This window comes from Harpia harpyja, chromosome 2, assembly GCF_026419915.1.
Source record: "Harpia harpyja isolate bHarHar1 chromosome 2, bHarHar1 primary haplotype, whole genome shotgun sequence".
Classification (NCBI taxonomy): Eukaryota; Metazoa; Chordata; class Aves; order Accipitriformes; family Accipitridae; genus Harpia; species Harpia harpyja.
In genome coordinates, this window is record NC_068941.1 from 46,257,646 (window position 1) to 46,272,920 (window position 15,275).

The 15,275-nt window shown below is 35.4% G+C and overlaps 1 protein-coding gene across 1 annotated transcript in view; it reads right to left on the reverse strand.

Annotated features, from left to right (window-relative positions):
- Nucleotides 1-682: 682 nt before the first annotated feature.
- SPOCK3 (SPARC (osteonectin), cwcv and kazal like domains proteoglycan 3) overlaps nt 683-15,275 on the reverse strand; it is a 232,245-nt gene continuing 217,652 nt past the window's right edge. The window contains exons 8-11 of the mRNA XM_052778733.1: nt 11,706-11,927; nt 4,845-4,907; nt 3,450-3,587; nt 683-2,419 (exon numbers count right to left, since the gene is read on the reverse strand). Of these exons, the coding sequence (XP_052634693.1) occupies nt 2,247-2,419; nt 3,450-3,587; nt 4,845-4,907; nt 11,706-11,927 (596 nt within the window). The 3' untranslated portion in view covers nt 683-2,246. The remainder of the gene's footprint in view (nt 2,420-3,449; nt 3,588-4,844; nt 4,908-11,705; nt 11,928-15,275) is intronic.

Sequence of the window (15,275 nt, forward strand, 5' to 3'; positions counted from 1 at the left end):
TTTCAGGGAAGAAATGATATAAACTTTTGTGCTCTTCTGCATGACAGTTCATTTTAGAATGGTCTTCATACTGTAATCCCATTAGGCTAAACATGTTATGAATTCTCTTTCCATACTTTAATTCTCCCAATATCACAAGTTTTAATGACATCCATTTTTAGTTTGTCATCTAATGACCATTTGTCACATCAGAAAAAACCCCCACAACAGTACTTGCTACATCAGCCAATAATGACAACATTTTTTCTTTAGCTTCTTTATTTAAAATCAATTAATATATCAGTTAATTTCAGCCATAAGAAACTGTTCTCTGATAAAATCCCACTATATTGGAATGGTAAACTCTTAACTACTTTTATTTAAGAAAATAATACAACTATGTCCCACAGATTATGATGGAGTTTAAAAAGAAATATCTCTTTCTTTACTGTGTAATGAAGACAATGTCATAAAAGTACATAACAAAGCTATAGAAAATTCAGGAAAATACAGAAAAATAAAAGCTCCCTATGGGTTATGCCTTAGTCAAAAATTCTTTACTGGAAATAAAACATTAATAAGTGGCTTTATACAAATAAATACATATTTTAATACGTGAAATGTATCTGAAACATGAATTCTTCCTGTTTCAAAATTTCAAAATATGCAAAAAGTCAAAATGATGGGCTATACTGGCCAAAGGTTGGTTACAAGAGTCTTTATTTTGCAAACTATACAGAAACAGTAGAAAAGAAAATGCATTATACTTTTCAATATTACATAGGGTAAACATTAAATTTAGTACTTAATGTGTAGAAATTAATTCAAATAAGAAACTGATTTTCCTTTTAATTAACGATGGGAAACCAGTGATCCAATTTTGAAATTATAGAACCTGTAGTATTACATTATACAGGTCACGTCAATTTTATTGTGGGCAGAAAGCAATAGATATGATATGAATGAAGATGGCGGAGTCCCAAAATGTCTACACAATTAATTAACATGCTAACATAAATACAGTGATTAAAGTAATTTTCTCTACAGTCAAATCTTAAGTGCTACTCTACACAATAATTATAATCTAGTCCACATGGTAATTACATAACAATAGGAAAAAAATTAAAATAACCCATATTCTTCATTCCAGCAGCAGTACCTATACTGGTATTAATTTGGTAATCGGGTGTGCTTAGCTATTGCCTAACATCCTATACTGGTATGCATGCTAAAACCTCTCTATTTCTATTTTGCAAGGCACCTTTACAATACGCTCTCTAAGTTTCTGCACTAGTAACAGAAAACAACATGAATTAAGATAAAGATGCAAAACTACTTCCTGAATTAAGAAAATAAAAAGTATCATTATACATTTATTACAAACTACCTTGGGGCAAGTGCCAATACTCTGAAATACAGTCATGTATAAAGGTAATATAATTTTAAGCAAATTTTTTCCCCATGTGAAATATTTTACGCTAATCTGATTAGAGAGAAATACAGAGAAACAACAAAGGGTGAAGCAATGTTTGAGTAAATAATGATAAAGCCTGTATGACCTTGACGTGAACAAAAAAAAATTAAAAAAGGACAAGAAAACTTTAGAATTACAGAATTGGCGCTTGTCCATGCTACTGCTTTTGAAAAATCCTCTCAATAACCTAGCCATTTCCTAGTAAAAAAACATAACTACAAATGCAAACACAAAGGAGGACTTTGCTTTATTTTTCCCTCCTGATAATTTTTCTCCATACCTTTGGTTAATTAAAGGCTGGTGAGATGCTACTCGTGCACCAATGTTTTTCCACTGTAATACATTTTTGATTTATTAAATGGACAATTTGCAAAGCCCGCAGGGCCTAAAACACTGACAGAACTGAAGTTAAGTTACAGTATGTGTTCTGAAGAGGACATGCACAGTTCCAAGTAAGGGCCAGTACCTTTTCACCGGAGTTTTAAAGAGACTGGTTGTCTTTATAGTGTGTTTTGCACATTTATATTTTCAGTAGCACATAACATTTCTTTCCTCAGGCTAGACTTCCAATGTGTTTTCTTCAGCGCAAAGGCATTTAAAAACTCAAAAGCACATAATATAATTATTTTTATTTAAACAAAACTAGTCTATGACTCCAGCTGCAATGTTTGAAATAATCATACAAAATATACATGTTTGTTAGAATCCTTTTGATCTTGGAGAGCAAAGGGATTTTATGAAATGTCATCTTGTGGATTTTAGAAAGGTACAATTCATGGACCCCCTAATATCATCAAATATATCCATCATGATCATCGTCATCATCAGCATCATCATCTCCTTCATCTTCATCATCATCTTCAATTTCATCTTCATCATTCATTATTTCATCTTCGTCATCTTCATCATCTGTCCATTCATGGAAATCGCCAGAGGCAAAATCACCTGACGTCTCTAAATCAATAGCTAAAAAGGTATGATAGTTATAGAAAAGACCCACAAGATACATTACATATTTATAGTATGATATACATAAGCATATAAAAGGCACACCAGAATTTTTAGTTTCAGGACAATTACTTATTTTAAACTATACAGTGTGACTTAGAAATAAAACATAAATAATACAAAAATTTTTTTGTCTTACAAGAAAACCACTTCAATAGGGATTAATTTCTCAATGTTAACAAAGGAGACAAATTTTATGGATTTGTAGAACTGTAATGAGTGCCAGGAACAAGTGAAAGAGATTTAAGTCCAACTTACAGATGACAATAAGGACTACTGATAATATACACTGTCTATTGGTCAGTTCTTACATATTATCTTGAACTATCTAGAACTGTCCATTTATCTAGAAGGGATCCTGGATTAGATGGACAATAGGCCTGAGCTTGCATGTCAAATATGGTGTTAAATTTACCCTTTGTTTCAGGCTATGTTCTTTTGTTGCAGAAGTGGAAAGGAGTAATGTAGGACTTTTTTTTTTTAAAAAAAAAGGAAAATTTTTTTTGCCATTTTTTGTATCTGGGGCATCAAAGAAAGGTGACATGGGAATTTTTGGAGGGAGTTGCACAGTGCTGCAGGGAAGGGAAAAATAAGGGAAGATTTAGTGTGCTAGGAACTTCTGGCAATTCCCTCAAATATAAATTGAAAAAAATGTCAAACTGAATTCACTAGCATGCTGATTACCCAAAGGGATTTATTTCATCAAGCATTTTGGGGCTTGTCTAATGCTGCTTCAGATAATTAATTTTCCCTAGGTTTATATACACTATGCCAAGCACATATATGAGGTTTATTAATAGCTGACACAGTGATAGGAGTTGCAAAAAATAATGAAGTAATAACAATAAAAAATTATAATTTGTTATTTTTTGTTTCCAAATCCATGAGTTAGGTCCCACATCTGTTCTTACTGAAGAAATTTAATCTGGTTGGTAATCAAAGGGAATAACAACTCTAAACCAAATGCTACAAAGGCTTCTTAACTTACCACATTCTGCCACACCATTTGTTCTGGATCCTGTTACCTCATTACCGTATCTGTCAACACACCAGCACTGCCCTATGCTTCCATGGCACTGACTTGGTTTGTAATACCCATCTTCATCACATAAGGGGATGTACTGCCCTGTGATATATAAATATTGAATAAGAATATTAAAAACCACCTCTTGGCCAATGTAACAATTATAGCAGAAAGTAACTTCCTTTTGCTTTTTCCTCATTCCAGACTTTACACTGGCTGGTTTACTACTACTAAATTCAGTTAAGCAGAAAATGACTGAATATATCAAATGTGGGAGGAAAAATAACACATATCAGTCTTGGACTGATTTCAAGAAATAAAGTGACCAATCTCCCTTTAACTTTTTCGTTGATCCTGTGATACATATTCCTTACTCCCTGAACATCTCAGTCAAGATCTTTGCTGTATTCTGGGGAAAAAGTTCAAATGTAGCACCCAGCCCTGAATGGGATGTTCTATAATCTGTGGAGTACAAACAAGTCTGAATAGTGAGGGCCAGGCTTCCTGGACTAACGAATTACCTGCTACAAGGCTTAGGAGCTATTTTTATTTAATATATATTTTACAATTCATTTAGTTATCTACTAATATTTAATTCCCCCACCTCAGAAGACAAATGCAGTGTCACACACCAATTTTATCAACAGCAAATGTAAAAAATGAATGAAATTTGCATTTATATGCAAAGTACCTAGTCAAATTAGGCTCTAAGCCAAAAGGGTTCCCCACCAAGAGTACAAGAGACACAATCAGGAACTTATTTTGTGAGGCAGTGACTTGCCTAAGGCTGAATAATCCACTGTTTTTCATTTGGAACGAACAGAGACTTTTTGAAAGAAACATAAAAAGTAGACAAACCACTATGAACAAAACATTCATATGAAAGCATTTTGAAGTGTATAGTTGTTGTTAGAAATACAGTTGTAGCAGAAATACAGTTTTTACTACATTGGGCCAAGCCTTTTATTGCAGCTTTTATACAGTGGCTAATGGTAAAATGAAGATTTTACATTTCAGTAATACTGATACAATATAAACTGATTCAAGACAAAGATTTCAATTACTTAAAGAATATTACAGGTAAAGGATCAGCAGAGATACTAATTTAGGAGTGCCTTAGACTGTCCCTTCTATAACTGTAAAAACGTACCTTCTATTAGGGTAATAAAACAGATGTAATATCTTTTGGTAGGTAAGGTAATAAAACTAAGTTTAATAGCTTTCAAAAATTTCATAAATTTTGTTGCTGGAATTTACTGCGGTCTATCTTTGTTGGATTAATATTGATTTTATGTTGCTGTTTCACTAGGGTTATTTATGTAAGCAATAAAACCTTCAAAAGAATGATCTATGGCTCACCTAGGAGCTTCTTTCCTCCTTGCTGCTTCTGAATGTTGGTGAGTTCTGTCTGGCAAGGTGGGTCTAAAATGACATAAAAAATGTTAAACAGATTACACTGTATCTAGGAAAGAAAGCATATGACTAAGTTTTCACAGTTTGCTACATCCTAAGGTCACTCTAACTACTGACCTTAAGAAACACACGCATCCTGCATTAGTAGTCACGTTCTAAGCTCTGAAATAAAAGAATTACTGCACCTTGCTACAGCTCCAGAATTATGAATTAGAGCACCACCATGGATTTGTGCAGAAGGCCACTCGCAGTTAACCCAGCTGTAAGTGAGCATCTAGTCACTAGTCTGGAGGATTGAGGAATGCTAGACCAAAATAGTAACTCTATCACACCCTATTTTATCAGTCTACAGAAATCAGAGTGTGACTGTGAAGCTTGCCTCATATATTAGTTAGAAACAGGATGGCTCTTTTAATTCTTTCCCTTTTGTTCTTGTTAGAAGTCATGTTCAAGTTTCATATTTCATGTACTACACTAAGAAAATAAGAATTTTCTCCACTGAAGTCTGCAACTTGTGATTCTATTGCAACAATTTAAGACTGAATCCCATGGGTACAGAGCCCCATGTTCAGCAAACTGAGTTAAAAACAGTGGCTAAAATTTAGATGGCTTTAACGGGCAGAACAGGTATTAAAATTCAATTTTCCATTCTTCAGAGTTATAGCTTACTCCAGTTCTAAATCATTTAATTTTCTACTGTCTATAAAAGCAAGTCACAGTATGCCCCATGAATGGGAAGGAAATAAGATGTGAATGTGTATACGTTACTGTTGAGTAAGTGAAAGAATCAAAGACAACAAAGTACTAGTCTCTGAACACTGGTATTGCATACTACATTAGACCGTTAGCACAAAGGCGTTTCTCAGTCTGAATCCACAGTAGTATTACTGAGTTTACTCACATGTGTCTTCAGCTTATACCGTTCCCAGACAATATTCTGATAACATCTCACTAAAATCTCACATTCTATGAATATTAAATGCATTTTCCATTTTAGCAGACTCTGATTATTTAGAATACATCTTTGCCATGCAATTAACTCAAGGCTCCCTTCTGAAATATAGCGAAACTACTTTTTTTCCACGCAAACAGAAAAAAATCTTCTGAGCTAGTTTAAAGATGAGTAGGACTGGCCTAGCTTCTTGATGAAGCACACAGTTAGACCAGAACCCAGTCACTGTGTAGGGCAATGGGTAGGCAAAAATCACTTGAGTGGTGATAGTCCAAAGCAGCCTTTCCTGAATTCCTCCTAAAGGAAAACAAGAGTGCTCACCCTTTTAGCCGGCTGAGAGCAGCACAAGATGCACAAAGGAGTGCAGGAACAGCAAGAAGACATTATAATACATGGAGGTGCCTTTCTTGTAGAAATGTTCAAACTCTGATGACAAATGCCTAGATGAACTGGGGATCAAAAATATATTTCTGTTGAACACAGAGCCTCTTGGCTGCCATAGCCTAGATATACCAATAGGCCTTTGGTATTATTCATGAGCTCTTATCTAACAGAGTAAATAGAAACTGGAGGACAATAATAACCCCTTACTGACAGCAGGCTGTTAATTTCTCTTGGTTTTACACTTTAAAAGCTTTTTACATATCCCATACTTTTAAAGAAGCTCATAAACGAGTCGCCTCGACTGGTGGGCCAGGTTTTCACACTAAATCTATAATGATTCTTTCTAGAGTGAAGGCCTCAAAAATAGGCTCTACTTTTAAAATACTGTTCACAGGAGTCTTAGTGCCAGAACAAATTTTCAAGAGATGTCTTTCCAGACACATTCTGTGTGTGCTCTTGAAAACTACTGGGACATGACATCATTGGGTGGGTATTGGGTTTTAAGTATTTAGTCTTTCAGTATTTGCTGAGGCTATATGAAGTTTAACATTTCTTGTTGTAAAGAGGTGCTTTGATGATGATCACGCTCACTATTATGCCAGCGATGTTCATTACCTTTCAGAACTAAGGTTTCTGTCTTTCCTGGTATTTAAAGACTTAAGCTCTTAATTGTACAACATTCTGAGGATCAATTATTTCTTAAACCAAAGGTATTTGCAATTAATCAGTAATCTAAAAAATTATAGTCATTTATGCACGCAAGTGCCACAGGCTAGAAGGATCTAGGATTGTGGTGTATTTGGCAGCGTTAGGTTAACAGTTGGACTTGATGATCTTAAAGGTCCTTTCCAACCTAAATGATTCTATTCTTTTCTATTCTATCTTTCAAAGAAGATGGAAAATATGCTGAAGGAGAAGAACTAGTCAAATAGGAAAAATACACGTATTTTGTTCTGTGGAAAAAAATCCTAAATTAGAAACACAAAGTTGCACACGTGAGCACTAACATGTGGAAATGTAAAAATGATGGACTATGCCTAAAGAAAAAAATCTTCATTTACAGCTATAAATCTTTGGTGGTATAATTACAAAAAGGAATTCCACTAACCAAAAGGTAACAAGGCAATATGAGAAAGTTACTTACCCAAAACTCTCTTCTTCTCAGAAGCTAGGTCTTCAAGATTCACACTTAAGCTTTGCTTCTCAGGATAAAAGCAGCAAAAACTCTTAACAATACTAAATCACTCTGGTGCTTAAAACTGTCAAAGAGAATGGCAGGCTAGAAGTTCAACCAATTCCTTTTGGTCCACAGCATATCCTTTTTCTTCTCTCCCCAAATCATAATGCTTCCCTCTTTATATTCCAGTTAGTTCCCGAGTTTGGAAAAGCTTTCTTTTAGATTTCTGAACTTATTTCAATAAAAAAAGCAGTGTCACTGGACCACTTTTGGGAGTCTTGAGCCAAGGAGAAGAAATTCCTTTACAAAATCAGTGTGGTGGCTTCTTTTGAAATAGAAATGAATCTGACATCAGCCTTTCTGGTAATCTGAATACAAATAAGAGACCTAATCCTCTTCATCCTTAATCTACTTCCACAGATGTGGCAGGAATTGTCTGACAATATCACTACATTGTTATGGGTGATTCATGAACCACTTAGCAGCCATCCACAGTTCTTCAGTGATCGAAGTACTGATGTACACCAGAGTATCCCATGTTATTAATACTGGCCCTTGAGACATCAATATTCAGTTGTGACAAGAGGTGCTGCAAAGCTAGTATGATTAAGCTTTGATTTACCACAAAAAGGCACATTAACAGAGCAATGGGAGTAAAACTGGTAGATTTGATAAAGAATGTCTAGGATTTTTAACAGACGTGCCTCAAGGAGCTGCCACCCACACAGTGAACCTCCAGCTTTCACAGATTCTCCATCTTATTCAATTACAAAACAGTGATTTTCCATCTATCAGGTAGATAATATTTGGGAGAGCACCTTAGCTTCTGGCACTGCAGATTAGGCTGCCATGTTGTGCCTTGCCTGTGCTTGGGGCCAAGTGTTATAATTGTTCTTGGACAACCGAGGCTTGAACTTTAAGGATATGAACCATCAATACTGAACTTTACGAAATCTTTCTGGGGACGTCAATTATGTGTTAAGGCACATTACACTTTTCTTTAGAACCATCTACAGATATATTTGAAGTCCTGCAATCTGAAAAGACTGATTAACAAACACAAATCACTACAATTATCATTATTCCGTAAGATGGACTACTTTTAAAGTCATAAAGATGTCTTCCAGCCTTGACAGACAGAAGAGCCTGTAAGAAAAAGCCATCTAGAAAAGTGCTGGACTAATAGATCCATGCAGAGGCCTGCAGTAAAGAAATACTTAGGTGCTAAGCATTAATATTCCCAGCAAAATTCAGTACTCTCCTACTCTAAAGCAGTGATGCAACAAAACCAAGGGTGTAATAATGATGAAATACTGGCAGAAAGAAATTCAACCTGTAAAAAGGCCAACACTGCAAGTGCCTCAGCATTTAGATAAGCACTAAAGAGTTAAGCTAGCATCAAACAACTAAGAAAGTAAGTTCAGAAGATGAGCACTGAAGCACTTGCATGAATTGTAGTTGAAACTAGAGGGCAATAGTGACCAAAGTGTACAGGAAGACTTGCAAAGAGCACTGGAAAAGTGCAGATTTTGAAGTATTGCAGAAATGCATTACAGTGTCTTGGATGTATCTCAGAAATACTAAACTACACTTAAAGCAGAATAAGGCCAAGACAAAATGCAATAAGCACCACTGAGCCGTACATAAGTGTTTAAGCATTAGTCAAGGCAGGACAGATCTTTTTCTGAGCAACAAACGTCTGACTTAAGTATTCATAAGAAGTTGCTTATATTGACTAGAAGTTGTGAGTAATGTGCAGTAATGGGTCTAGTGTACTGTAATACATCATGACAGAACTCAAGCAGAAAGAAAGAATGAGAAGAGTTGCAAGTACTTGTCTGATCTTGGCAGTCTTGAACTGTGAAGCTAAGATCAAAGAACAAGAAGGCTTCTCAGATAATGACTCAAGCAAATACTACGTATTTTAAAAAAGCACAATGGAATTTCTATCCCAGTATGATACACATTGTTGACTAAATTTTGTATTCACTTTGAACATTGTTAATCAACGGCAGTGCCGTAAAACTGTAGATCTGCCCAGAAAACACCTACTAAGCTCAATGAATAGAGAGCTGTCTACATGGCTTGAAGCGTTCTGTTAATATCAACTTATTTTAGTGAACATCAGAAAGAAGCCACTGAATTTCTCTACCTAGCCATCTCTTTGCTATTAATAGTAAAGTTCTAAAGATCTTATTTACATTGTTCAATCAAGTAAAACATAACCAAACATAAACATATTACAAGGTTTAGCATACCACTGCAAATTATGAATAGAGAATTCAGTGGGTCACTAATACACTAGGCAGTTAGCACTCAGATAGTTCTGCAAGAGCTAATAATAAGATGAGACAAAAGAATACTACAAGCTTTTTTTCCTCCTTACATCTTCAAAAAAGGAGACCATAGATTTTGTTGACAGTGTTAATTTGGAGGGATAGAGTGCATGTTTAATGTGCAAGGATTGCCAAAACTCAGATTTCACCTCATTCACAAAGTTGAGGATACATCTTTTTTTGCTATATGCTCAAACACACTGTGGTATCACAAGCTATCTAATCTGTTTTAAATCAGCACCTTATCACACCACCATGGTCAAGACAGTGAGGAAGCTGGTGAAAAGGGAAGAAAAGCTTGATGATGTTGGATTCTTCAATGGGGAGAATCAGTGTCACTGAAAGCTGGATCCCAGATTTTCAGCCTTCAGGGTACCTTTAATATAGTTCACCAGTGTTTAGATCAGTCTTTACGATACCATCCTTGGGTTCTAGCAGTACACTGAGCAAATACTTTAGACAAACAGAATTTATAGCCTATAGAATGCAAAACTTCTTGAAACTAATCTGTGGAAGTGCTTTCTTAATCTCCTGGTTATGCTCTACACAACTTATATGAAATTGGTAGAAGAGCCTTGGACCATACTAGGCCACATGTTATGTGCTGTACTTTCTCTGACAATTGAAAAGAATTATGCTGCCCTCCAAAGAGTCAGGGTGTTTATATATTATGCTGAAATGGTTGTGGTGGTGTTTTTTTTTTATTTTGAAGACAACCAAACAAAACATGTTATGTTCTTTACTTTAAGAACTACTTTACTTCTGGGATGGGTTATTTTTCATTTGCTTATTTTGTTAGCATTACATGCATGCTTATAAAAATAAAAGCCAAAATATTGTTCTACTGTAAAACAAACAAGGTGTTTTGAAAGATTAAATGTTAACTTTTTAACTAAAGTTGCCAAAGAAAAGAAGTCTGCTATTTAGTATGTATCTACAGAAGTACAACTTTATTTTTGTTCAGATTTACATCTGGCAGATGTGGCATGAATCTTTATTTCCACAGAAATCAGAGTCAAACCATAGATGCTGAGTGCTAATGGGAATTTATCAGGAGAGTTTTAAGGGCACAACTGAGATTTAAAAACTGATATTAAAATTTTCAAAACAGCTGAACTGACTTTGCGAACTTTCCACCAAATCAGTCTTATCTCCTCTGCTGGCAGTAGAAATTTGGACCCTGGCTGCTATTTATCCCTTTGAAAATCTCCCTCATGTTAGTAAGAAAAATGAAGGGGCAATTCTGTCCAGTTTCAGCCAATATTTAATAAGTAAATTCTTTGATTCATTACAACTAGTTTGATTATAATAATTTATGTGACATCTCACCTAGATCTAAAATTGTTATATAATCCTCAGGAAAATAATGCTTAAGGTTGTGTTTATTTGTTTAACGAAATCACATCAGGACATTAACAAGAGATTCATCTAGACAGTAAAAATCAATTGGTTTTAAGTCCAAATGACTGGAAATAACTTTATCCATAATGTTCATTCAGTTATTTTAATAGGCTCACAAAATGGAACATTAAGATGCCCTACTTCAGCAATAAAAAAGTTTATTTTATAATGTAGGTGAAGTAGATTGGGAAAGAAATAATTTAAGTAGTTTTGTTCTTTATTTTGGTCTCTTTCCTCTGCATACTTACTGGAAGTTGGCATGAGAAACAATATTGCTGTAAAAGCATTAGCCACTCTTTTGCACTTTATTTAGAATCTTTGAATTTCTAGCAAGCCTTTCCATTTAGCTTGGGTTGTTTCTTTGGGTTTTTTTCCTGTTTGTTTTTTTTTTTTTAACTTCATTTTAGGTATTCACAATAGGTCAAAAACCTTAACACAAATTCACGGTACAGCATTTAAGAGTCTGTAGTTCACTGTAATCTTACTATGTTAAAAAAAGATAAAGCACTACAAAAAAGGTCAATCATATACATATGCAGGTTGTTCTCATCTTTTACCTTGCTGTCTTTGGAAGCAGTAGCACCACTCATTGTTTGATATCAAACTGTCCTTGTATGTGTCACAAGAATTGAAGAACGCCCTGGTGCATGGCTCATTCTTGTCAAGGTAAATGCTTCCAAGTTCTGACTGGTCCAACAACAGGTCATAGTTCGTATCAAGCCTGTTAAACATCCAGCCAAGGGAGTCTTTGCAAATTGGCAAAATGCTGGTATCAAACCCTAAGAGGAAAAAAAAAAAAAATGAAAAAATCATGTATCAGGAAAGATCTAGCAGCTGCTGAGCTCAGCCACCACAAAAGAATGCTGCATCATGGAAAATGCTCCAGCAGTACATAGATACAGTACATAAACAGTTGTCGTGGTTTAACCCCAGCCAGCAACTAAACACCACGCAGCCGCTCACTCACTCCCCCCCACCCAGTGGGATGGGGGAGAAAATCGGGAGAAGAAGCAAAACCCGTGGGTTGAGATAAGAACGGTTTAATAGAACAGAAAAGAAGAAACTAATAATGATAATGATAACACTAATAAAATGACAACAGCAATAATGAAAGGATTGGAATGTACAAATGATACGCAGTGCAATTGCTCACCACCCGCCGACCGACACCCAGCCAGTCCCCCGAGCGGCGAATCCCTGCCCCCCACTTCCCCGTTTCTGTACTGGATGGGACGTCACATGGTATGGAATACACCGTTGGCCAGTTTGGGTCAGGTGCCCTGGCTGTGTCCTGTGCCAACTTCTTGTGCCCCTCCAGCTTTCTCACTGGCTGGGCATGAGAAGCTGAAAAATCCTTGACATTAGTCTAAACACTACTGAGCAACAACTGAAAACATCAGTGTTATCAACATTCTTCGCTCTGAACTCAAAACATAGCACTGTACCAGCTACTAGGAAGACAGTTAACTCTATCCCAGCTGAAACCAGGACAACAGTGTATGCTATTGAAGTACTATGTATAAATTATATGTCAGCTTCATTTTAAAAAATCATTAAATTAACCTGCTAAAAAAATTAATCCCACCATCAGTCTCAAAGCATTTAGAAATATGAGTTTTCTTGTCAAACATTATACCTATAGCACACACAGTATAATAAATGTTCTACATTGATTTCCTAGAAAATAATTCTGTTGAGGAATTTTAGTGATATTATAAATCAGGAGAGTGAAGCTTAAGTGGTTTTGCAATGTTTACAGAACTAAGAAGAGAATAAATTCCACGTAACTTGTTGGAGTCCATTTTTTTTCTTCCTGTAACATATATTCGATTCTATGAAAAAGAAACACAATACTCAGCCTCAGCAATGCCTTGGAAGTTATGATATTTTATCTTTACCTGAAGTACTTTATATCTTGGAGGAGGCCATGGAAAAGATGATTGTTAAGAGCAGCTGCCTGCCAGTATCAGAGCTACTAATAGAGCTTACATCTTCCTAAATTGTTGCTTGGAAAAAGGGCCATCAGGAACAGGCTGAGTTAATTATTCCTGTAGCCAGAGGTCAGACCTCATGTTTGTTTTTCCTGCATCAACTGTAAAGTACATGCAGACTTTCATATGGACATGGATGGGAAATTCAGAAACTGCTAGGCCTCTTGCCTATGTAGAAGATGTGAGCTGCATTTGATACAGACACACTTTTTTTCCTGTTCATGTGCTATGGGTTGTACCACAGGCTTATGGTGCATGTGGCTAGGCAGTTGAGTATACATCCTAATACAGAACAAGATTTAGTGCTACTAAATACTATTCTTCTAAAAACTTTTAAGCTAAAACTGAGCACTGAAAAAATGAGATTCGTGAATATGGCTATAGAAAAGTTGACATAAGAGCACACAGGAATTCCCAGTTTCTACTGCTGTTAAAATCAAGCCTGCCTGCCGTAGCTGTTGTTCTGAAAACAATAAAGAAATCTGGAAAGTGTTTCTATACTGTTAAAACAGGTCAACTTGGATAACTTAGTAATCAGATTTAGAAATTAGTAGATTTTCCTTTAGATACAAATAATGTGGAAATATCCATGCTATGGTAGAACAACCATTTCGGAAAGGAAAAGAAAACTGATAAACACCAAAAACTCCCCATGGTAGTCAAACCACATAAACTCCCCTTCCCCAGAAATACTAAAGTAACTATGACTTTTTATCAGGGCAGTCTCACTTTTTCTTGCTCCCTGTTGATCTGTCACATTCATTATTATTTCTGCTTGACAGAAAGAAAAGAAAAAAGCAAAAAAATAAAGTAAGCCATTTGATATTTGTGAAACTTTTTGATGTGGTCAACACAAAAACGTAGCCAGGCATTCAACTAATGGTCTCTCTCTTCCTTCCTCTCCAGCCCCTAATAAAACGTCAAGACAAAACAACTTATTTTTTTGTGGATTAGGAAGAGCAGAGAGAGACAGGACCTGACTGAATGAATAAGGATATATAGCAGATGTATTATTCAACTTTATTGGTAAAAGATATCAGAATTATTTAACAGCTGTTTCCGATTTGAAAAATTCTGGAAGGTTCCACCACCTTAAAACATTTTGTCCAAGGATGAATGTTCAGTATAACTTTATTTACCTCTAAGGCTCTGTTCTTGACGGCCTCTTAACACTTCCCAGATACTTCTCTTTTCTCTGCTAGTCCTGCTTTTAGCTAGAGATCCTCATCAAGACCTTGGATTCAGAAAAGGGTTGATGTGAAACATACTGTTTCCTATCCTGCCTTTTGTGTACCTGAAGGGAGTAATTATTCTTGTGCTCACAAAATTTTTCTGAATTTGGCATTTTGCCTAGCTCACCAAACTGTAAGACAAGTTGCAGAAAAACAGCAACCATGAGGAGACAGATTTTAATGAATAAGATGCCAGCTAGAAATGAATGTAAAATAAAAGCCCTTTAAAGGTGTATTCAGGGACAGATCTTGTGGGCCAAAGTAGATCATTGTAGCTAATACATCTGCATGTGGAATTTTAAGCCTAAATCTATTGAAAGAGGCATCACTTTCAAGCTTGGGACAAAGTATTTTTTAATTAGAATTTGTGGTCCATGCTGGAAAACTCACATCATTAAGTACTCTGTATTTTAGGACACTAGAAGCTAGTGTTATGTATTTAATAAACTCTACTAAGGAAAAAGGAAAAAAACCCAAACACCTGCTTATTTTATTTCTCTCAGCCAGATTCAAATTTTACTCTAAAAAGAAATAAATTTACCTGAAGAATAGTGAAAGACCACTGAACATTTCAAAGGTTTTATGCATCACTAAATTAAAGTTGGAATGATATTATATAACTGCAGAAGATTTTATCCCCATTTTTTTTTCTTGATTCCCCAGGTATTAGCTTGTGAATTGAGTTCATCCTCTATTCCCATTTCTCAATTTTTTCTCACTTCTTTCTATATAGCTTTTAGATTTTTAAAAAGTGTGTCTAACAGTGATGTCCCACTGGATTTTTATCTATTACATTTGTCCTACTTAAGGACAGAGCTTGAAATTAAAACATTTGCATTGGAGTCAGCAATATCATTAAAAACCAGATGATTTTATTACAAATCACTGATATCAACAGGAAAAC